The sequence below is a fragment of the Lolium rigidum genome, chromosome 7, assembly GCF_022539505.1.
Source record: "Lolium rigidum isolate FL_2022 chromosome 7, APGP_CSIRO_Lrig_0.1, whole genome shotgun sequence".
Lineage (NCBI taxonomy): Eukaryota > Viridiplantae > Streptophyta > Magnoliopsida > Poales > Poaceae > Lolium > Lolium rigidum.
In genome coordinates, this window is record NC_061514.1 from 74,772,539 (window position 1) to 74,796,100 (window position 23,562).

Below are 23,562 nucleotides of genomic sequence, written 5' to 3' on the forward strand. Positions count from 1 at the left end.
CTCAACGTTTCAAATGCGGCTTGAGATCAAAAGAAAAAGAAAGTTGATTGTACATAGAGGATGACATGCGGGTCCCATGAGTCAGCGAGCTTACCCAACGTTTCCAAGGCGACGGGGGATCAAAAGAAAAAGGAAATAGCCAAAAATCGGAGGGTGAAAAAAAATTTAAAGAAAATAAACTTTTATAGCACATAGAGGATGACATGCGGGTCCCATGAGCCGGCGGGTTCCTCAACGTTTCAAACGTGGCATGAGATCGAAAGAAAAAGGCAAGTGACCAAATATGAGGAGCCAAAAATAATTCAAGAAAAGAAAGTTGTATAGTACATAGAGGATGACATGCGGGTCCCTTGAGCCAGCAGCTTACTCGACGTTTCAAAGTGGGCAGGGGATCAAAAGAAAAAGGTAAGCCAAAAATCAGCGGGTGAAAAAAAATCCAACAAAGGAAACTTTTATAGCACATAGAGGATGACATGCGGATCCCATGAGCCAGCAGGTTCCTCAACGTTTCAAACGTGGCATGAGATCGAAAGAAAAAGGCAAGTGACCAAATATGAGGAGCCAAAAATAATTTAAGAAAAGAAAGTTTTATAGTACATAGAGGATGACATGCGGGTCCCATTTAGCAGCAGCGGTATCACCGTTTGAGAGGCGGCAGGGGATCAAAAGAAAAAAGAAATTGCCAAAAATCGGAGGGTGAAAAAAAACCAAGAAAATAAACTTTTATAGTACATAGAGGATGACATGCGGGTCCCATGAGCCTGCAGGTTCCTCAACGTTTCAAACGTGGCATGAGATCGAAAGAAAAAGGTAAGTGACCAAATATGAGGTGCCAAAAATAATTCAAGAAAAGAAAGTTTTATAGTACATAGAGGATGACATGCGGGTCCCAGTTAGCAGAAGCGGTATCACCGTTTGAGAGGCGGCAGGGGATCGAAAGAAAAAGGCAAGTGACCAAATATGAGGTGCCAAAAAAAACTCCAAGAAAAGAAAGTTTTATAGTACATAGAGGATGACATGCGGGTCCCATTTAGCAGCAGCGGTATCACCGTTTGAGAGGCGACGGGGGATCGAAAGAAAAAGGCAAGTGACCAAATTTGAGGTGCCAAAAATAATTCAAGAAAAGAAAGTTTTATAGTGCATAGAGGATGACATGCGGGTCCCGGTTAGCGACAGCGGTATCACCGTTTGAGAGGCGGCAGGGGATCGAAAGAAAAAGGCAAGTGACCAAATTTGAGGTGCCAAAAAAAACTCCAAGAAAAGAAAGTTGATTGCACATAGAGGATGACATGCGGGTCCCATTTAGCAACGAGCGGTCTCAACGTTTCCAAGGCGGCAAGGGATCAAAAGAAAAAGGAAGTAGCCGGAAATCGGGGGTCAAAAAAAATCCAAGAATAGAAAGAATTTTGGTTCATAGAGGATGACATGCGGGACCCATGATCCTGCATCGTAAACGGCTCGATCGGAGAACGTTGAACGAGATGGCGCGATCGAGAAAAAAAACAATGCCGGAGAGGCTGCCATCCGGGCCCTACATCCCTCGGCGGTGCGGATTTGCGTTGACTCGGCCGGCGAACCCGAGAATTCGCGATGCACCACGTCCCGGGCCACCATACGCGACGTTTTGGCCGCTTTCGTCGGGCTAGGTGGCCTCAAAAACGAGAAAAAAAAAGTTTTGACATGCACCACGGAGGGACCAAAATCGTCGGCCATGGTACACCAGCAACCACGGCGCGACTTCAACTTCATCGGCCATGGCAACTTTTCTTGTAGTGCTAGCTGTTCTCAAACAGAAAAAGCAAACAATCAGCACGCCTTCAGGCTCTTGTGGAGTGACATGGTATTCAACGCAAACATCATCCAAGAAATGAACTCCTGGATGCACATGAATATTTTTAATGCAAGCATCATCCAAGAAATGTATAAACGGTACTCTGTTATTAGCATCATAATGTACTGGAAAAAATTTAATACCATTGTTCTATAGTCTATTAGTTAGTAACTAAACAGCAGCGATCAACCCAATCTCAGGTAGCTAAGTAAGAGAGATGGTTAACCACCTAGTCCTAGCACATTAAATGTTTAACTCTGTAATTGACCATATGTACCGGAAAGCACACTGAAATCTAATGCATATGTTTACTTTTTTTAGATGGACCCAAGCTAGATGCCTAAATTTATTCAGATACATTCACGATGGACAGCTCTCCATGTTTAGAGTTGCTAACATCTTACGAACAAAAGTTGATCTTCTTAGCCTGAAGCTGAAACTGAAACTTCATAACTAAACTTGTACTGTGTATGGAGTTAGCTGTTAAATAAATGGCATCAATGTTAATAGTTTCATACCTGGAACAACAGAAACAGAAACCGCACTGGTCGGAGAAATAGGTACCATATATAGCTCTTTTAGTTGTTTCAGATCTGGAACAACTCTTTTAATAGTTTCAGACCTGGAACAGAAACAGTAAACTCACTGCTTGGTAAAGGAATGGGAAAACAAAGATGATCCGAGGGAGAGATCAGGAGAAAAATAGGAAAATTGAAATGCATAATGACATAGAAGTACCATGTCAAAGAACTGGTGCAGGTTGGCCTCCCTCCCATCATTTTCAGCATCTTCACAAGAACGGCCAATTTCGATAATCAAATCATAAGCTATGTTTCTGGTTTTCTTGTTAGCCTGTGAAGAAACATAAACTCATCACCATTAATCACACATCTGACTTCCCTTTAACATATAAATAAGAATGAGATCTTTGCTTCAGTAACCAAATTTATGTAGCGCTCTTCTAGTTCATGAAAGCAGTATACTTCCTAACTTCACAATGGAAAAGCTCAAAATAATTTATTTTTATTTTGACCAAATAAAATAATACCCTTCTATATAAAAACAAGAAACTGTACTTATGTAGCGCATACAAACGGAATAAGAATCTAGACCCGGGAGCCAAAAGTCCACTTCTCAAAAGCAACATCTACATAAGCTACCTAGGAGCCAAAACTCCACTTCCCAAAAGCAACATCTACATAAGATACCTTATTTTGTGCAAACCAATAAAACTTAGTGCATTGGGTAACTCATAAAAACTCGGCATGGAATAGATCAATAAACATGGGAGAACTACTTTACCACTGGATAGCATGGAGTTTGCTACTATATAACATGATGATTATTCGAGAGACCGGCTATCGAAATGTCATCTAATAAAAATGGCATACACACTACGAGTAATAAATGAAATGAAATATGGTATATTTACCTTCAAGTGCTCCAATAGATTTCCACTTCGCAGATTCCAAAGAAAAACTAACACAAAAATCAGGACCATGGTAAGTGATAGTCCCAAACAATCATTGGTCAACCTGCAAAATAATTACAGAAATTGTGAAATCCTTAGGAGATACCTAGACAACAACTTTCAGTATAGATACAAAACACACATCAATAAAATAATGTTCAGAGACATATACAATAAGGACCAAATTTATCTTAAGAATGAAACATGGAGGGGTGTAGCTGCAATAGTAGTTACCTCTGAACAAAAACAAATATCTTAAATTCAAAAAGTTCCAACCAAAACCTTCTTGAACAGCAAGATTTTGACCCAATATTAGTTAGAACATTTTCTTCTTCCTCAAAAATACAAACTGAAAAATCAGAGAGCAAAATCAACTGTATGACCAGAAAGGAATGTATCTGCTATGGAAATCAACATTTGTTGGAAGGGGAGGGAGCACTACCATTACCACAGGCACGTAGAGTCGCCTTCTTCACGGTGTTGTGCGCATCCACCTTGACAAACCACGGCTGAGCACATCGCATCGGAGGCCTAAAATTCAGCACGCACCGGTCACGTGATAAGTAACAGAAATAAAAAAAAAGGGGAATAAAGAGAAAATTTGTGATGACCACAAGGACCCAACCCCTTTTGTTCCATGTGCTGCAGCATCAGTCTCCCAAACCCTTGACATGAGTGTATCCATCTACGGTTCTGAGAAGAACAATGGCATGATTGCTTCACGTAGGGAACAAAATACTCTCAAATAAAACACGAACCGCTGCACGTAGCATGGAACCATGGGAAAAAATATGGATTGGGATTTGGGGAGGTACCTTGTTTAAGGAACATGTGGCCCGAGCGGCGGCCTGCGCTGGTGACGACCCAAGGTCAACGGAGGAGAGGGCTCGATGTCGGACCTATAGTGGTTGATCCCCTGCATCCTGCAGTGCCCAATGCAGCTCCATGTATACTGTATGAGCAGGCCTTGTTGGGAGGTCCAAACCTTGTTGTACATGTCTATTACCATTGTACCATGCATATGCAACCTATATTAATTAAGAGTGGTGACATGTGCCTCAATTATCAGAGCAATAATTTCAGAAATATATCAGGAGACTAAAAAATAATGAAGAGAACAAAATCACTTTTGTTATCTTAGTTTAAGGAAGTAGCTCAAGGGAGATTTACCCCAATGGTGCTCATTCCTTGAATATGTTTACATTATACTTTACACAACAAATGTAGAATATCCTCTCATGTCCTCTCTAGCTTTAGGCACACAAGTCTTGCCACTCCAAGAATAGTCTATACTAAATTTAAATAATACTGTCTCGAGAAGTAAATAAAATCAAGGACATATACCCAGGTTCAGTCATAAGCAAATAAAATCAAGGATATCTACAGCGTGATTTTTTTCCATTAGCTAAACCCTTTTTTACAACGCTGAATAAACCAAAAATATCACCAAAACAGAGGTGCAGTTGAACAATGGCACCCAAATTTGTATGGTTGTGCCCAAACTGAAGCATCGTAAAAACTTGCAGTAATTAGGAGAAAGAAAGAAAATAAGCCAGCCTTTAATATCCTAAAAATAATTTATTTCTCTCTATACCAGCAAAGATCTTAAATATCATGTATTAGTATTCTGCAACTGGAACGCATATAGAGGCACCAAAACTTTTTTGCATCAGCGGAATACTGGAAGATCTTAAATCTTATGTATTAGCATCATTCAGCTAGAACACATATAGAGGTAATAAAACTTTTGAGTTGATTTACCTTGAGCTATCTTAGCTCTTGTTTTGTCGCTGGAGTAAACTCGACTCCCTAAGCTCCAGCCAGGTCATGACAAAACCAAATTCAAATTCTAGCATCCAACTGCTCACTGCATAAAACCTAAAGCACTCAACACCGCCTATATCAATCAAGAAAAATAGTCTCGTGGCAACAATAAGCATCATAGAGTAAATCACAGAATCACCTAAACCATAAACAATTTGAGACCTCTGGAAATCATATCCACGGTACCTAATAAAGGGAATGGCAAAAATGGCAATAAGTTAACCAGCCTGCATACATGGATTTCGATTTAGATCACATCCATTCAACAACGCCTGTACACATCCAATCTTTAAGTCAAATATAATTTGATAATTTAGTACATCCAGGATCGTGCCTAATCACAAACTAATGCATCCAAAAATATTGTTAATCCCAGCATTTAAATCAATAGCAGATCCTAGCATGCAAGTCCGTCAAAGCAAACATCAGTGACAATAGCTAAAACATTTCTCAGAAATAGCAGGATAATCAAGGAAGGGTCAGAGAAAACAAACTTGCAAGAATGCAAATGATAGCAGCTATGAGCTGGAACTTGAGGCGGACGAGAACACCGTAGAATACCAAGTCATATCCAGATCCATGGAGGCGTACCCGATTACACGTCGCTCATGCCTAATCACAAACTAATGCATCCAAAAATATTGTTAATCCCAGCATTTAAATCAATAGCAGATCCTAGCATGCAAGTCCGTCAAAGCAAACATCAGTGACAATAGCTAAAACATTTCTCAGAAATAGCAGGATAATCAAGGAAGGGTCAGAGCAAACAAACTTGCAAGAATGCAAATGATAGCATCTATGAGCTGGAACTTGAGGCGGACGAGAACACCGTAGAATACCAAGTCATATCCAGATCCATGGAGGCGTACCCGATTACACGTCGCTCATGGCTGGGCCACCAATTTCAGCATAGGCAGCTCCACCTCGTTGCACGACTCTTCATCTGCATCATGCCATGACTAAGTTGCGGAAGAAAAACAAAGACAAAGAAATAAGAGAGAAATAAAGAGAGAGGCCTGGGATCGACGACGGTGAACGGGGACGCGGACGGACGGCCTGGGGCCTGCAACACCACGCTCGCCACCTGAACCAGCTCCCCACGCCTCCACCCACAAGCAGCAGCAGGCCCTCTCCAACCAGCCACCCCAAACCTCGATCTGTGCGCATGGGAGCCGCGCATCCCCATAGCGGCGCCATGGAATCCTTCTGGGTGGATTGCTCTCTGATCCGATGTGTACGGCGGCATCTTCTGCGCCTATGACCAGCAAAAAGGGAGGGGATTGAGGAGGGGATCACGACGGCTCGACCCGGCGGCCAGCGCTCATGCGGTTCCCCCGCGCTGACCTCCTAGCGGCGGGGCTGGGGGTGGGGCGGCAGCGACGCGGTTGCTCGGCGAGGCGGCCGCTGGCTGTGGAGGAGGACGGCGAGCGTGGGGAGACATCGGAGCGCGAGGCGGCGGCGCGGCGCGAGGGGAACGAGCGAGGCAGTTTGGCTGGGGCAATTTTGTCTCGGGCAGGGAGGGGATATTTTTGTCCTGCCCAACCACGCCTACTGAAACCATTCTCACCCGCAGTCACCGACAGGTGGGCCCAGACGATGATAGGCCCAATAGCAGCCAGAGGCGGGTAGCACACGACCATTGCATGGCTTTATCTAGTGGGAGGACAATCAACAACGAACGGACCAGATCGCACTGACGAGAAGATCCGACGGCTGAGAAGCTGAAATCGCTGTGAATCCCCCTATGGGGGGCATCGTTTATACCTTTAGATACGTCGCACACTAGCGCGCTGGTTGCATGTAGGCACAAAAACACTACTATCTCAAAGCCTCCTACTAGACACGTCAGTCAAAAATACCTTTCGTCATAGGAAATGTCAAATTCCAACAACTTCCAACAACCTTCTCCATCCCAAAAGCTAGCAGGCATGCATGCCATCCATCCCAAGAAATATCAGAGCTCAGAGGTTATTGTTTTTGGAAGCTAGTTAGTAATTCTCGGTTGACTAAGTATCTGACCTTTTGTCTTTTTCTCTGCAAAATATCCACAAACCAAACACCTAAAATTCTATGTATGAATGTTCAGTCTCTAATCTGTTTTTGGAAGCTAGTGAGTAATTCTCGGTTGACTAAGTATCTGACCTTTTGTCTTTTTCTCTGCAAAATATCCACAAACCAAACACCTAAAATTCTATGTATGAATGTTCAGTCTCTAATCTTGAGATGTTACTGTCTCTCCTCCTTAAACCGAACTTCGTTCCAAAATTTAAACTCTCTCGCATTTTAGAATATAGAACTGATTTGAACAGATCACGACATTTCTTAAACTCCGTTGTAATATCAATAGGTATTATTTGGGTATACCTCGTGTCTAGACTTTTCCTTAAATCCATTTTTGTGTGAATGACTAGTTACTACCTTCATCAATCCTATGATTTCTTCCACCACGATGAACTTGCCGTCTTCTTTTTCGAAGGTCCACTAATCCAAATATCTTCTTCTGCTTATAGGTTTTATTAATCATCATGGTAAAGTTTTCTCTATTTTTTCATAGGTTCTCGACCTTAAGGAACTTTTGCATACATTTTCTTTCCATTTTTCAATAATGGTACTTAGTAAGTATTTCATAGCATGCCTAGTCTTGGTGGTTTATTTTCCAAGAATATATTAGACTCATTTAGTCCATCAAATCATGGATTCTTCTTCATCTCTTTAGGTCTACTTTGGTACTTATTAGATTCCATGATAAAAATACTCTGTTATTTTCATATTAGTGTTTTGTTTTTATATGTTAAACTGTTCTAAATTTTTTGGCCTTCAGCTTTATTGAGTTTTGGTTGTTCTCCGGATATTTCCTTCATCCAATTTCCTCACCTTTGACTTATTTAAGTTCTCTTACTTTCGAGTAATTATTATTATTCCCCTACTTAAGTTAAAGTCTAACTTTTGCTTCCTCGAGGTATAAACCTCCACTTTCGGTCTGACATTCTTCTGACAATACTATTTTCTTAGAAATGGGGTTTTCCTAGCATGTGCATCAATCGATGCACACAGCCGTTTTATTAAGAAATCCATCCACAAAGTATTCTTATGACAATACTATATAGGTACTTCCAAACAACCTAATGAAAATAAGGTTTAACTTCTTCCTCCTAATATTGAAGCTCGATTTTTTTTAATTCAGTATCTACTCTTCTTCTTGGAGTTTTCTAATGATCTCTAATGATCTTCAAACTCCTTGTATTGTAACCATTGCACTACATGGTTTGAATATTCGTCTTAGTATATTCTACTCTTCCTCTTAGTCTGGCTTATGGCTTATATTTTTCTGAGGTCCCACGATTTTTTTTTGCGGTGTACCCACGCAATTATGAATATTCAATGTAAATCCTCATCTAAAACAAACAGTGTAGCTACCACAAAACCAGTTAAGGCAGTGGCGTCGTAAGCTGCGGTCGAGCCACGGCGAGGGTAAGCATCTCTCAGACGAACGGCGCCTCCTCACCCTTGTCGAAGTACAAGCCGGTCGACGCACCCTCCGGCAGCAACGCCACATTCACCACGTTACGCGCGCCCTCCTCGGGCGTCAGGATACCCGAGCCCATGGTTATGTCGGTCCTGACGTAGCCTGGATGCACGCAGTTGACACGGAGCTCCGGGTGCCTCTTTGCCAAGATCCTCGAGTACGCGTTCATGGCGGCTTTGGCCATCTTATACGCTGCGAGAACGGTGGGCCACCCCTGCGCCTCCGACGTCCCGGCCTCAAAATCCTCGAGGAACTTGTCCAGCAGCTCGTCTATTCTCTGCTCCGTCAGGTTGTCGATGTTGTTCAGCTCGTGCCTCACCTCCTCGTTCTTGATAAACTGCACGTACACATGGATCAAAAGAGAAACTCTTACAAAGGTAGGATATGGGGGAAATTTTGGTGCATCACTATATAGCATGACTGGTGATGGGAACTTGCCGTTAGCAGTCCAGCATCAGAGGAGACATTCACTAATCTCCCGTCGGAGGAAGATTGCAGGAGAGGCAGCAGGGCTTCGATTACATGCTTGGTGCCGTAGTAGTCTGTCTTCACACCTTCCTTTGCGCCGTCGACGGTCTCGTTGATGTTTGTGAACATCCATTCGAGTCTCTGGTGGAAATCTAGGCCACTGAACTGTTGTATGTAAGGTCAGATAAACACGTTCAGTTTCGTGTGTCCAAAAAAATTCAGTGCAGAGTCGCGTGGATTCGCAACATCGGATCAGCTAGCGGATTCAGCTCACATCTACAGGAGGAGGAATGAAAAAAAAAACACGTCATCTCACCTTTTCCTCATTGGTATCGAGTTCTTGGAGGTACTCAACCCCACCAATTGCGGCGTTATTCACCTGCAAATTAACAGAGAATATACATCAATCACTTCACCGGCCGATTGCACAAAGCCTTTGCATCTAGCAGGTGTAGAGGGAAACGAAAAACTTGCCAGAATATCTAGCTTCCCGAAACGGGTCTTCAAGAAATCGGCCAATCCAGCAATGCTCGAAGCGTTTGTGATGTCCAGCTGATGGAAGACGACACCACTGATCCCCAGCCCCTTGAGCTTCTCCACGGCCGCCGTGCCCCTCGTCTCGTCCCGGGCCGTCAAAACCACCGTGACGCCGCCGCTGGCTAGTTGCCTGCACACCTCGAAACCGATCCCTTTGTTCCCGCCGGTGACGACGGCAATCCTAGCAAACGCAACAGATCAGAGCAGTACATATACTGAATAATGATAAAACTATACTACAGGCCAAATTTAGCGAGGATACACGGCGGCGTCAGTATGCATAGTCCTACCTCGTGTTTTGGGGGCCGGAGTTGGCTCCTTCCATGAGCTGGGTGAAAAACCACGAGCACGAAGAAGACGATGGCAGATGTGGCTTTCCTCAGAACCAGATACGTTTATGTAACTGCTCCGGTGATACCTCGGTTCGCCTTTGTCTCCTTGTGGTGGTGGTTGTCCGGCACAGGATAATAATGGACATCATGCCACAAACGCCATACATACACTTCGTTTTACCCCCGACGAATGATGGACCTATGTGAGATGGCGATTTCGCGGATGCGCCGTGGCAGAATCGTGCACTTGAAAATTGCTACGAGTGAGCCGCACATTTTTGGTGATTCATATCATTCATTCATGTTGATATCACGTCAGTCCAGATTTTTTTAGAGAGAAGGGGTGGAATCCCAGGTTCCATTAAAATGCAACCAAGTTCAAAAGTTTTAACGAGATTTTGTGAGCTCGTCCATTCAGCACATAAGTCTTACAAAACTTAGAAAGCACCAAAAACCAGGAAAACATGGTGGAAGCTACTGGGCCACATTACAGGTGAACACTTTTGGTAAGCTTCCCACATGCGATGGCCTGGCGCCAGAGATTCACTCTTTCAGCTGGATGGATACCTGCATGATCTTTGCCCGCAAGTCCCATCAGCAGCGAAGTCATATCCATGCTATCCGGAGCAATTCCCCACGCTGATGGTCCAGCAACCTTAGGTTTGCATCCAGGAGATTTGAGTGCTTGTCTAGGCAGAGGGGGCGCCAACTCCTGGTAAGAGATGCAGTTCTTCGTAACATTTCCTTCACACCTAGCCATCTTAGACCCTGGAAACACATCTCATTACGAACTGACCAAATAGTCCAGAGAACAGCTGAGGAGAAAATATTAATAACAGAGTTTTTATCCTCACTCAACCACCATCTAGCAATAGATTCAAAATCATCTCCAAGCGGCTTATCCAAAATAGATGAGACGGTATCCCAGATTTTTTTTGCAACTACACATTCGAAAAATAGATGCTTAGCAGTTTCATATTCATTGCAAAACAAACAGGAAACGTCATCTACATGTCTTCTTTTATTAAGATTGTATCGAGTTAACAACTTATCATTAGCAAGAAGCCACAAAAAAATATGAATACGGGGAGGAATATGTAGCTTCCACACTGCAGGGGTATGAACAGGGATAACCCCACGATTATTAACTATCCCATATAAAATCTAACCAAGTAAGTACCAGAAGAGTGAAACAACCAAATTGGACTATCCTCATCAGCATTGAGACGGATAGTGCTAATTAAAGAGACCAACTCAAACCAACGATTGTAAAGAGCAGGGGAAATTGTTCTTCTAAAAGAACATTTAAGATCAGTACCATCCTAGGCATCGGCAACAGTAATTTATTGTTCATTAACAATAGAATATAAATTCTAGAAAAGGATAGCTAAAGAACAGTTGCCAATCCAGGTGTCAACCCAGAACAAAATTTTACGACCATTTTCCACCTGCCACTTATAGCCAATTTTTGCTGCAGATGCGGCCCACATGACCCCTTTCCAAAAAGGGGAACACTGAAGAGGATTAGCTCTAAGTAGATTAGGGGATAAATCATATTTATAGTCAACTATCATACGCCAGATTTTATTATTATCCATGTGGTATCTTCTAATCCAAGAAGCCAACAAACAGAGATTAAAATCCCTGATGTTTTGAATACGCAGACCACCAAACTCCTTTTTTGGGAAACAAGATCCCAATTAACCAAATGATATTTATGTGAATCACCAACATTCTCCCAAAAGAAATGGGACTTTTGAGAATTAATAGCTTTAATAGTCCATTTAGGAAATTTAAGAAAAGAAAGCAAATACATTGGAATACTAGCAATGCAGGCCTGTAACAGAATAAGCCTCCCCTTATAAGAGAGCAACTTACCTCTCTCTAGCCAGCAATACGTTTAATAATTTTATCCAAAATGGGTTGTAAATCTTATTTTCTTAATTTGGAAAAGTGAAGAGGGACCACAAGGTAAATAAATGGGAAATCAGATAACTTGCAACCAAAGATCTGTGCAAACAGATTGGCTTCTTCGTCATCCACATTTATAGTCAATAAGTCACTTTTATGATAGTTAATACGCATGCCTGACATTTGCTCAAAACATGTTAATAGCCATTTCAAATTCCTTGCCATATCTAAATCTTTTTCAAGAAAAAGGATGGTGTCATCAGCATATTGGAGACTGGTGACACCACCTGAGATAGCTCCAGATAAAAGACCAGCAATTAATCCTTGAGAAGCAGCTTTGGAAAAAAAAATTATAAAAACATCAGTAGCTAGATTGAAAAGGATGGGGGAGAGAGGATCACCCTGTTTAATCCCTTTCCCAGCCACAAAACATGAGCTATTGATGTCATTTATTCTCACACAAAAAGATCCTTTTTCCAAAATGGATCTGACAAGCTTTCTGAACGTTTCACTAAATCTTCTAGATTTTAACATGCTATCAAGACTCCAATCAATTCTATTATAGGTTTTTTTGTAGTCTAATTTCAAAACTAAACCCGAATGTTTCTTGGAATGCACATCATGGATGACCTCATGAGCAGCCACAATGCACATCATGGATGGCCTCATGAGCAGTCCAGATTTTTAAACGGAAAATAGTGCTACGTACATCAAATCCATTTCTATCAAATGAGTGCATCCTAGTTTTTAAAAGCCAAATGATGAAGTTTGACCAAACTAATTTAAGAAATATATTAGCATCTATAATATCAAATCAGCATTACTAGAATCTTCATGAAATATACTTTCATATTATATGTACTTGACGTTGTTTTTTATCGATATGGAAGCATAGCCCCGGCCTCTGCATCAATAGATGCACACAGCCATGTCCTTTATTTAAAAAAGATGTTCAAAGTGTATACTTATTACAATCATGCAGTATCTAAGGTCGCGAAAAGGACCAGCCAAACAAAGATGAAAAGTATACAAAGACTATCAATTTTCAATTCTTCTAATATGCCGTCATCCAGTAGCCTGGAAATAACAATCCTGTGTGACCCTCAATAGATGGTTGCATCCAGTAACCATAGTATCCCGCTGCTCCTTCGAAGGTATGCCCATAGCTGTATCCAATACGCCGCACGAAGAATAACCTGCAAAAAATTGGTTCCCTTCTGTTTATTAAACACAATATCATTTCTACTAGTTCATATCGACCAACAAATTGCAGACGAATATGTTCTTTATCTTTCTTATTCACTCCATTCAACCAATTACCGAATATATTAGTAATATTGGGTGGAGGAGGAATGTTATAGGAAAAGAAAACCATCCTTCAAATTAGTTTTGCAAACGGACAGAAGATAAACAAGCGGCAACGGAGGCGGCCTGGGGGAGGCGGGCGGATGCATTGGCGGTGGAGGCCGACGCGTTGGCGACACGCCTGGAGGCGTGAATGAAGGAGGAGGAGGAGGAGGAGGAGGAGGAGGAGGAGGAGGAGGAGGAGGAGGCTGAGGCGGAGGAGGAGGAGGCGGAGCAGGAGGACGACGACGATGATGAGTTTGAATGGTCCTACGATGACGGGCCGCACCCGGACGAGACGGCCGATCAGCAACGCGTGCTTGTCGAGTCCTTTGAGTCGGAGAAGAAGCTCCAGGACGCCGCCCGTGCCCGCGAAGAGGCGTAGATTCGACGCGCCGTCGAGCTCTCCCTCCAGGCGGCGTAGCTGTGGTGGGTTGGCGACGATGCACTGCTGGAGCAGCGGCGTCTGGCCACCGCCCTACGCATGGAGAGGCGGCGCGCGCAGCAGGAGCTGCGGCGGAGGGGAGGCGACGACGGGGCAGGACCGTCGAACGCACCGCCGGACGGTTAGTAGGCTAGGGTTAGATAAAATCTAGCCTTTTTCATTCAAACTTTGTAATATATAACCAAATTTGAATGAAAACATTTATTTTCGTACACTAATATTCATTTGAGGAGGGCGTTTGGGGGACGCGACTGGGGAGCGACGTCCCCCAAACGCGGCACGGACAAAAAACGTCCCCCAAACGCTTAATCAGGTGCCGTTTGGGGAACGATTTAGGGTACGCGACTGGGGATGCTTGTGGTGACCCTGCATACCACTGCATGTTGTAGTATGCCAGTCGTTGATATAACATTCACGAAGTACCATTCCGCAAATATTACATCCCTCAGAGTAGTACAACAGAACATAGCGGGGTCCATAACTCATTCACTTATTATTACAAGCATCAAACATATATTGTCTTGGAGCTCCTCTTGGGTCCTCAGAGGGATACTCCTGGGTTCGAGGTGAACCCAACTTAGCTTACAATATAAAAGTCTCATTAAACTATACATTTATTGCCTCGAGCAGCTAAATGCTAAGAATTCGGGCTGCTCGGTTACTACTACTACTGGATGTCTCTAGGCTTGATCTCCTCCGGAAGCCTCTCCGGATCCGTAGACGATGAGGTAGTCTACACCTTCTATACCTCCAGAGAGGTCTGGTTCTTCATAGCCGATGATCTCGGCTCCTTCATTGTTGTCGTAGTCCTCCTCCAGACGATTCAGGCAATCTAAGCATGGGATTTAAGAGTGGTATGAGTACGAGCGTACTCAACAAGTGCCGCCATGGCCCGCCGGTGCTCTGCTCCAGGTACACGCCTCCAATAATCTCCTCCTTCCTCCTTCTCTGTGCTCTGCTCTAGGGTTTGGCCTGCCTCTCCCATGGAGATGCTGTGCCGTGCCCGCTGCTTGCGCTTGTTGTGCATGCGTGTGTGCTGCTGCTGTTGCTTGGTGTACTATGCCTCTCCTGTATATGTCATTACTTGCCCCTGACTTGATCATGCTGTGATGATCCTTGCCTTTGGCAAGTGCCAGTGCTTTTGATGAGATTTTATCTGTGCTTTAATTCATGGACATGCTCATTTGAGCCTAGTTGTTAATTTAACTGTCCCTTTCTTTGATGAAGTGCTTCTGGATACAATTGTGCTGCCTGATGCCCTTATCTGTGATGCAATTGTTCAGTTATATGATTAATTTAATTTTCTGTCCATGTGTTAATGCTTGGAATGAGTTCTAGCATGCAGCAGCATGCTCTAGCAAGCTTTGATGATCATGTGATCATCAACAGTTGGTCATTGGATTGATTATCTGTTGCATGTGCCTTGCTGTTACTTATCTGTGTGTATATGTGTGGCACAGATCATTGCTGGTGCTTGCTCAAGCATCAGCTGATGCTTGAAGTGATCCTCTGGATCATGTGCATGTTTCTGGTGACTTGGGTACTTGTATAATTCATTTATCTGTATTACCTTGCTTTGTTTGATGGATAAATGAGATGAACTGCTTGCAGTGATGATTCTTGTAATAAACTTGATTGAGCTAGAGGGATGCCAACAGTGGTTGGGGACCCTAGCTCATCTTTGAACCCTAATCTGGGTGATGATATTTGTACTTGGCTTGGTGGTTTGGCTGTTTTAGTGGTTGAGGTGACCCTGGCAATATTCATATGCTGCTCTAGGGTAGCTCCCCTCTTGTTGATTTGCTGTGGCTCACTAACTGCTCTCTGGGTGATCCATTTATTGGATTGCCAGTAGCCTTTGATGTTGAAATCAAATAGACAAGGATTTGTCTATGTCTGATGGCCAATTAGCTATAGGTGCTAAGTGTGTGCAACTAGGCTGACTTGTGCTTTCATCTCTTGCTGGATTTCTGCAGTTATGCAATTATTGTTATATCTGTTGTTCCCTTTTGATGATTGACCAGTGGCCTTTCTGCTCTTGCTTGCACCATATGGTTTAATAACCAAATGATGACACAATCTTGGGTATCACACCCTGTTGATCATGTGTGTGCTTGATGCATATGCTTATTTATGAACAAAACCATCTGGTTTGTTCATGATGATTTGTATACCTCACTCCAGCTCCTAGAAATATTGTTGGTGTAGAGGTTTTGCTTCTGGTGATTTGCTTGACTTGCCCTGCTCCTCCTTGTGGCTTGTGATTCTTGGTTTGGTTCAGTGGTGAGTTTGGACAGGTTGAACAGCACTGGTTGTTCTTCTAGTTCTAGCTGTTCTCGGTGTTCTTGGTGACTTACCCTGTTGCTTGTCGATGGATGAAGCAAATAGCTAGGGTTTTGGCTGTGAAAAGCTTATATATGGCTGGCCTTTGCTTCCCTGCTCGACAGCTTAGCCTGGCATGTGTTGGTGACTCCCCCTGTGTGAGTGTGCTGGTGAGCATGCACACATGCAGTGTGAGCTGCCTGTGTGTGTGTGTGTTCCTGATACTTTGCACTTGGCTGTGAGAGGATCAGCTCGGCAGCTTTGGCCTATCCTCTCAACTTTCATTTTATTTCTAACCTGCCAAGTGGCTATGCCACTTGGCATAACTTGTGTTTGTTGTGTTTATGTGCAGGTTCAAAATGATGATCAAATGGACAAGATGATCTTCAAGCTCAAGATTAGATGATATTCACATTGTAGTATTTAGGATAGATTCATACTTGTACTTTTCTTATATCTTCTTTTTCTATTTATCCCAATTTGTGTAATGTGTTGTAATAATTCCTTTATTTCAATTCTGAATATTGTAATTGACAATGTATAATGTGTGGTTATCAATAAAGCTCAAAGTTTTCTCTAATGAGCTTTACTTTATTTTAATTGTTCATATTGTTTATTATTTATAATTTACTTAATGAATTTCCTCACAATTGAATTTATGAGATATTTATTTGATGTTTGAATTTGAAATTCAAATTCAACTTAGGTTTGAATTCAATCATGCAACTTAAGTTGTGATGCAAACTCTCCCCTCTCTTCTCAAAACCCTAGTTTAGTTAGATAAGAGCAAGTTTGTCGCACTCTCGAAACCCTAACCCTGTAAGGTGTCGAGAGAGAAACTTGTCCCCCTTCGATGCAGTTTTTGTTTAAAAGCACGAAATTTCCCCGTAAATTACAATGCAATGCACATCCCTTTCTAAAATCTACCCCTCGATCGTCTCTAAACCTGGGACATTACAATGCTCTTAGTTTTGCGTCTCAGCGATGGGGAGATGAAAAGTATTGCACGTTCCATACAAGCTCTAAGGTAAAAAAATAACTTTATTTGATGGGTTACATATGGTGGTACACAAGTGTTTTTTTTTGTTAGTCGCATGCTTTTTCTAGCCTCATCTATATAGTAACATGGGGATCACCCATCACATATCTCCACATCGGCGATCACGAAACCACGCACCACCATGACACCACCGTTCACGCAGGTCACAACCACGTCGTCGATCACGAAGCCGAACACCACCATGACACTGTTCACGCCCGTCACAAGCATCACCATGTCGCCGACCACGGAGCTGAATACCACCATGCGTAAAAGAAGCTCATTAGTCACTGGCTATGAACAATCATGAGATCGTTGAAATCGCCGGTCGCATTTTCGTGGGTGAGGGTAATATAAGCTACAAAACTCAAAACCTATAGGGAGTGATGTTTTTGGGTGGAGGGAGCATATGCACTCGGGAGCCGAACTGAATTTCTGTAGGCTATGTGACTAATAGACATTGATCACATCCACAATATAGCTGCAGCTAAGGAAACAATTCCCTCATATGAAACTACATTCTTAGACCTTAAATATTCTTAACTAGAACAAAACGAATATAAACTTTGGGGCTTCAGGAAGATAGATAGAAATTCGCAAGCAAACATCATACCAGAGAAAGTAATTGTTATTACAAAAATGAATAATTTGGACAGTGGAAATTACCTAAAGCTTCAAAATAATCATCAGAGATAACTAGTCTGAACTCTGGAGCAATGATAACTCACCTTGCATGATTCCCATCAGCTCCCTCTTGCTGAACATTTTCTTCAAAAATTCTTGATTTCTGCATTAAGACACAATTTTTTTTGGAGGGAGATCCACAATGGACTTGTTTTTTATGAAAGCACCACAGTTCACAATACACCTGGATTAGGGCACAGTTCATCCAGTAGGCACAGAAAAAGAAAGAAAGATCATTGACAGACTAAAACGAACTGCATTAAGGCACAGTAGATTGAACCACAAGCAAATTAGCAGACGATGTTCAGAACAAGCATGTATCCATTCCCTGAATTAGTATTAGGAAACTGAATGAAACTTCTAACTCCATCTCCATACTGTACACTAAAGCCGAGAACAGTGAAGGTATTGCGACTTTCAATCATTTTGGAACGGAAAGAATAGTTCACACCCTAACAAGTACCGCAACAATGCAACATAACTGTGGGATCTCAAACTAGCAAGCAACAGTCTCAGATACAAACCATCCACCGCAGCGACAGCGAGTGAGTGGCAGACGATCAAGCTGGATCGTCAGCCATACGGACGGTGCACACACGGCAGGTAGCTCACAGGAACGACGCCTCCTCGCCCTTGGCGAAGTACGCGCCGGTCGGCCCGTCGTTCGGCAGCAGTGCCACCTTCACCACGTTGCGAGCGCCCTCCTCTGGCGTCAGCACCCCCGACCTCATGCTCATGTCCGTCTTGACGAAGCCTGGGTGCACGCAGTTGACGCGCACCGCCGGGTGCCTCCTCGCCAAGATCCTGGAGTACGTGTTCATGGCGGCCTTGGCCACTTTGTAGGCCGAGAACTTCGTAGGCCACCCTTGCGGCCCCAAAACGCCAGCCTCGAAGTCCTTCAGGAACTTATTCAGCATTTCGTCCAGCCTCTCCTCGGTCAGACTATCGATGTTGTTCAGCTCCTGCCTCACCTCCTCGCTGCTGATATGCTGCATTGCTCGATTTGAAATCCCTTATGTATGGTAGTATTGCCTTAACATGATCATTGAAAAAAAAGGACTCAAACGTTTACCTTTAGCAGCCCATAATCAGAGGAGACGTTCACTATTCTTCCGTCAGAGGAAGATTGCAGCAGAGGCAGCAGGGCTTCGGTTACATGCTTTGTGCCATAGTAGTTCGTCTGCACGCTCTTCTTTGCAGCGCCTATGGGCTCCTGGGCGTTCTTCAGCATCCATTCAACTCTCTGGTGGAAATCCATGCCACCAAACTGTTGTATGCACCGACAAGTAAACTTGTTCAGTTTATTTGACCGAGCAATCTGAGAACAAATTAAGCCCCCCCAGGTTCTTACAATGGTTCTTACAATGATTCGTAACATTCGATCAGCTTTGACTTTGCTGTAACTTTCAGTTTATCAATGACCTTTGTTTGTGTTTATTTCAGGTCCATTGATCTGATATACGGAGTACAAAAACTCGGCTTGCTAAAGAGCAACGTGGCCTCACCTTTTCCTCGTTGGTATCGAGCTCTTGGTCGTACTCAACCCCACCAACTGCGGCATTATTCACCTGCAGGTTAACATAATACAACTACCTATCAGCAGTGCCTAAAACCTTCGACGCACATCTCAACAAAAAAAAAAAAAACCTTCTATGCAGCTAGCAGCTGGAGCACAAAATGAAACGAAAGACTTGCCAGAATGTCTAGCTTGCCAAAACTGCTCTTCAGAAAGTCAGCCAGTGTACAAATACTGGAAGCATCGGTGATCTCTAGCTCATGGAAGATGATGCCGGTGACCCCTAGCCCTTTGAGCTTCTCGACAGCCTCCCTGCCCCTCGCTTCATCTCGGGCCGTCAGAACGACCATCATGCCGCCGCTTGCCAGTTACCGGCACACCTCGAAACCGATCCCCTTATTCCCGCCGGTGACGACGGCAACCCTAGCAAAGTAGCAATGGTAACGATCGATCATGGCAGTACATACATACATTCAAGGTTCATTCTAGCAAAAGGCAGCGTCAAGAGGAAGAGCAAAGCATTCGTGGGCAAACCTCGTGTTTGACGGGCTGGAGATGGCTCCCTCCATGATGTGAAAAACCACGAGCTCCAACAACAGGATCACAGATATCGATGGGTTGGTCACAATCAGATACGGCTATGGGAGGAAGAGAGCAAGAGATTTATAACCAACTCGGTCATATCTTGGTCGTCTTTGTGGTGCTGGTCGTCCTCGTCCGGCACAGATATCAATATCATGACAGCACCCACACGTGCATGTGTGTGTTGCCGCCTCGTTGGACTGTGCCCATACCCAGATAGACAACTGATCGAACAATTCAAATGCCAATTTGACGAAGGCGTTGCAGGTCGAAATGGCAGTGGTACACAGCAGAGCGTGGGTGCTCGGTCCTGCGAACATGGTATAAATATCATCTCAATATAACGAGTGACACCATGCCGGAGCATATCCTACTCCATTGCAATAATTTAAAAGATTCCATGCAGAATGCAGAGGAGCTCACAAGTTCTACCAGTTCATCTTCAGCATCAGCATGACGATTAATTGAGGGCACACATCAAACTGCATCATTTTATTGACATCTATTACAGCATAACTCATTTTGTCTCATACTTGAAAGTAAGACTGGCAGAAACTTTATTCGTATGGCAAGATCACACATAAGAGGCCTCGCCGTTCCTGTCAAAATAAGCACCAGTAGGACCATCGTCAGGCAAGAGAGCAACCTTCACAGGGTTGCTAGCACCCTCCTCAGGTGTCAATACTCCCATGTGCATTGACATGTCAGTCTTGACATAACCGGGTGTCAGACAGTTGATGCGCATCGTAGGGTACTTCTTGGCAAGGATCCTTGTGTACGCATTGAGGGCAGCTTTGGCAACTTTGTAGGCCGATGAGCCACCCGTTGGCCACCCATGTGCCTCTATTAAGTTGGCCTTGAAATCTTCTAGGAACAAATCCAACAGCTCATCCAGTCTCTTTTCAGTAAGGTTGTCAATGTCATCAAATTCCTTCTTCAGTTCTTCGCTGTTGAAGTTCTGCTCAAGAAAGCAACATATATTAAACAAAAAAGAACCAGTGCATTGCCCTAGTTTTCTGTAATTTGAGCCGCAATGCTTTCTGATGGGAGAAAATAACGTGAGGAGGATCAACGATGTGGGTTGGAACAATAGGAACATTCAAGTATCACACAATCACAGAAAATTCGAACTCGTGTCATAATTATTTTGAATTAATGCTAAGTCGATGTAGGAAGACCATATCACTACAAAATGTGATAAGATGCTCTCCTATAGTACATGCAATGCAATCACACCCTTACTGCCTCTGAGTAAACAAGTTAAACTGGAAAAAAAATATCATGTACGCAAACAGAGATACCTTATTTCCCTGAAAAGGAAGATATCCCTTATCCAGAAAAGCTATTTAGTAGTCACATAATAATATCACTGGAAAAGCATATTCCAACGATACACAGATACTCCTAAGAAACTCAACAAAATGAAGAGATAAAAAGCGCTGTAGCAGAAATATTTTGGCCTCGGTAATGTTAAATGTAATTCGTGAAACTGCTATATCATGTCGAGTTGCTGCGTGGTTAGCATTACTTACTCTTAGCAGTGCAAAGCCTGATGAGACATTGACAATTCTTCCACAGGAGGATAACTGAAGAAGAGGAAGTAGTGCCTCTGTGACAAGCTTTGCCCCATAGTAGTTTGTTCGCATACATCCCTTTGCTTCCTCGTATGTCTCTTTTGAATTTTCTTTCATCCATTGAACTCTCTGATCAACATCCATGCTTTCAACCTATCCATGCATGGACAGGTTAAATGTTACACAACTTATCAGAGATGGCCAACCCCATCCTAGTTCATTCGCTTGACAAAAAATTCAATTAGTGAATACAAAGTAAACGACTAATTAAACTAGAAGTGAGGTTGCACGATCCACTTGTACAACCCCTAATTATTTACCTAGTTTTTCAGAAACATATTCGTTGCTTACTTATGTGATATGGACACGAAAAAAATTCTAAGATTTAACGCATAATTGACTATAGAAACATGGTAGCTGCAAAGCACAATTTCAGGATTGTGAACTTTGATCAACAATTTCTACAATCCAAACTTATATGTTCAGTCTGTATTACAACATGAGTACGATGTGTTTTGTAATGCTAAACTATGCTCCAGTAGATACAAGAAGTAATGATGTTTATATCAATATTGCGGTTGATGAATGATTTCTACAATCCAAATTTGAAACTTCTAGGTTCATCTAGTATCATAGCATCAGCGTGATGTGTTCTCTCATGCTAAACTACGATCCAGTTGTTACAAGAAATGATGATCTTATGTCCATGCTACGGTTCATTGATAACAACAAACAGCTCAAGAAAGATGAAAATATTATTATTTTGATGAGTTTGCCTGATTCTGAAACAAAGTTATATATTAACTACTGACAAACTGAAAATTCGTGAATAGAAATGTTTCACATTGGTTACCTGTTCTTTAACTTTGGCAACCAAAGCTGGATCTCGATCAACGCCTGAAATGCCTGCATTGTTTATCTACAAATAACATAAATCACTTGATCGTGGTTATGAATTAAAAGAATAATGAAAAACCACTTCTATACTAACCCCAACGAGAAGCCGGTAATCGGAACAGCATAGTTTATGAGTTTTAACAACAGAGCTCTCCTTGCAAGAGCAGTAAAAACAGCATCACAACTTTAACTAGTACAAGCCTGGAAATTTTATTTAAAAGATGCTCCAATGATAATTTTACATTTCAATATAACAATGAACTAAGCATAATTTATTCGTATTTATAGATTCTAATTTGAACTTTACGCCTACGAGTCTGAATAAAATGCACGGTTCTCTGTCGAGCTCAGTGGAACAGTATGAATGCCCGCTTGCCCGAGCCCAAATCTGCTACTGCTAGGCCCTCGATTCAAAGCGTAAAGGAGGGGTATGTATATACCAGGATATCGAGCTTCCCGAATTGATTCTTGACGAAATCCGCCAGCCGGCCGACGCTGGCAGGGTCTGTGACATCCAACTGATGGAAGACAACATCGGATTGGCCGCCACCGCCGGAGCGCCTGACGCCCTCGACCGCCTCCAGCCCCCTCGCCTCGTTCCTCGCCGTCAGCACGACCCTGAGCCCCCTGGACGCGAGCTGCCTGCACGTCTCCAGCCCAACCCCTTTGTTCCCTCCGGTAACCACAGCGATCCTAAATTACACGTAGCAGTGTGACAGAGGTTCCGGCAAATTTTCTGCGAAAGGCGACCGGAAAGGGGAGAGACGGAGCGATCGAACCTCTTGCTCGACGGATTCGAGGCGGCCGCCGGCTCCATATTTCCCGACCGGCTCGCCGCGGCTGGTCGAGGATGGGTGTGTGAGCTCTGGACTCTGCAGGCTTGGAGAAGATGATTCATCGTCCACTTTCCCTTTGTTCTTTCTGATGAAATTGCTTTTGTGATGGGCCTGGTAAGTAAGGCATGGCCCGCGATCCATGACATTTGGGCTAAACGGCCTGATCCAGCTACTAAGAAGTAAGAACCGGGTTACGATCGGAAGAGAAATGGGAGAGGCCGAACCACTTGGGCAGGTTGAGCTTGGAGGGTTCCTCTCCTTAGGGGTGTAAATAAATCGGATCGGATCGAATTTTGCTCTACTATATTCTTTACCACATATATTTTTTGGATTCAAATCGGAGCGATATTAAACGGTTTCAGATTCGAATGCGGATATATCGAACCGCGGATTCGAATCGGAAACGGGACGGATTTGGACTGG

At 43.2% G+C, this 23,562-nt stretch overlaps 3 protein-coding genes and 2 long non-coding RNA genes across 7 annotated transcripts; all 5 read right to left on the reverse strand.

The window, feature by feature from the left end:
* Positions 1 to 1,905: 1,905 nt before the first annotated feature.
* LOC124679530 lies at positions 1,906 to 3,562 on the reverse strand. Its single transcript, XR_006995008.1, has 4 exons — positions 3,537 to 3,562; positions 3,264 to 3,366; positions 2,570 to 2,683; positions 1,906 to 2,453 (listed from the first exon to the last, which is right to left on the reverse strand). It is a non-coding gene; the product is annotated as an uncharacterized LOC124679530 (long non-coding RNA).
* A 381-nt stretch (positions 3,563 to 3,943) lies between these two features.
* On the reverse strand, positions 3,944 to 5,079 carry LOC124670712. Its single transcript, XR_006992632.1, has 3 exons — positions 5,064 to 5,079; positions 4,118 to 4,301; positions 3,944 to 3,995 (listed from the first exon to the last, which is right to left on the reverse strand). It is a non-coding gene; the product is annotated as an uncharacterized LOC124670712 (long non-coding RNA).
* Positions 5,080 to 8,344: 3,265 nt separating this feature from the next.
* Positions 8,345 to 19,834, reverse strand: LOC124670537 (salutaridine reductase-like). 3 transcript variants are annotated; one of them, XM_047207021.1, is made up of 5 exons: positions 19,785 to 19,834; positions 9,595 to 9,838; positions 9,437 to 9,499; positions 9,091 to 9,285; positions 8,345 to 8,989 (listed from the first exon to the last, which is right to left on the reverse strand). In XM_047207021.1, the coding sequence occupies exons 1-5, from the start codon at positions 19,817 to 19,819 to the stop codon at positions 8,609 to 8,611; spliced, it is 918 nt and encodes a 305-aa protein (XP_047062977.1). In that variant the 5' UTR covers positions 19,820 to 19,834; the 3' UTR covers positions 8,345 to 8,608. The 3 variants fall into 3 exon arrangements, with proteins under 3 accessions (XP_047062977.1, XP_047062976.1, XP_047062978.1); XM_047207020.1 differs by lacking the exon at positions 19,785 to 19,834 and adding an exon at positions 9,948 to 10,077; XM_047207022.1 differs by lacking the exons at positions 9,091 to 9,285; positions 19,785 to 19,834 and adding an exon at positions 9,948 to 10,077.
* On the reverse strand, positions 18,057 to 19,191 carry LOC124670538 ((+)-neomenthol dehydrogenase-like). Its single transcript, XM_047207023.1, has 3 exons — positions 19,157 to 19,191; positions 18,807 to 19,001; positions 18,057 to 18,723 (listed from the first exon to the last, which is right to left on the reverse strand). Exons 2-3 carry the CDS (start codon positions 18,990 to 18,992, stop codon positions 18,343 to 18,345), a joined length of 567 nt encoding a protein of 188 aa, XP_047062979.1. The 5' UTR covers positions 18,993 to 19,001; positions 19,157 to 19,191; the 3' UTR covers positions 18,057 to 18,342.
* A 534-nt stretch (positions 19,835 to 20,368) lies between the features above and the next one.
* Positions 20,369 to 23,188, reverse strand: LOC124670536 (short-chain dehydrogenase/reductase 2b-like). Its single transcript, XM_047207019.1, has 5 exons — positions 23,083 to 23,188; positions 22,744 to 22,996; positions 22,260 to 22,325; positions 21,365 to 21,559; positions 20,369 to 20,790 (listed from the first exon to the last, which is right to left on the reverse strand). Exons 1-5 carry the CDS (start codon positions 23,118 to 23,120, stop codon positions 20,407 to 20,409), a joined length of 936 nt encoding a protein of 311 aa, XP_047062975.1. The 5' UTR covers positions 23,121 to 23,188; the 3' UTR covers positions 20,369 to 20,406.
* Between the last annotated feature and the right edge of the window lie 374 nt (positions 23,189 to 23,562).

Excerpts from the sequence above, each read along its gene's own strand:
- LOC124670537 (XM_047207021.1), bottom strand. The coding sequence starts at position 19,819 with ATGGAGGGAGCCATCTCCAGCCCGTCAAACACGAG. Across the intron at positions 9,500-9,594 it reads TCGGGAAGCTAGATATTCTG|GTGAATAACGCCGCAATTGG; the intron begins GCAAGTTTTTCG and ends GTTAATTTGCAG. Across the intron at positions 8,990-9,090 it reads CTGATGCTGGACTGCTAACG|TTTATCAAGAACGAGGAGGT; the intron begins GCAAGTTCCCAT and ends GTGTACGTGCAG.
- LOC124670536 (XM_047207019.1), bottom strand. The coding sequence starts at position 23,120 with ATGGAGCCGGCGGCCGCCTCGAATCCGTCGAGCAAGAG. Across the intron at positions 22,997-23,082 it reads TCGAATCCGTCGAGCAAGAG|GATCGCTGTGGTTACCGGAG; the intron begins GTTCGATCGCTC and ends CGTGTAATTTAG. Across the intron at positions 21,560-22,259 it reads TTGCCAAAGTTAAAGAACAG|GTTGAAAGCATGGATGTTGA; the intron begins GTAACCAATGTG and ends ATGCATGGATAG.
- LOC124670538 (XM_047207023.1), bottom strand. The coding sequence starts at position 18,992 with ATGGATTTCCACCAGAGAGTTGAATGGATGCTGAAGAACGCCCAGGAG. Across the intron at positions 18,724-18,806 it reads CTGATTATGGGCTGCTAAAG|CATATCAGCAGCGAGGAGGT; the intron begins GTAAACGTTTGA and ends CGAGCAATGCAG.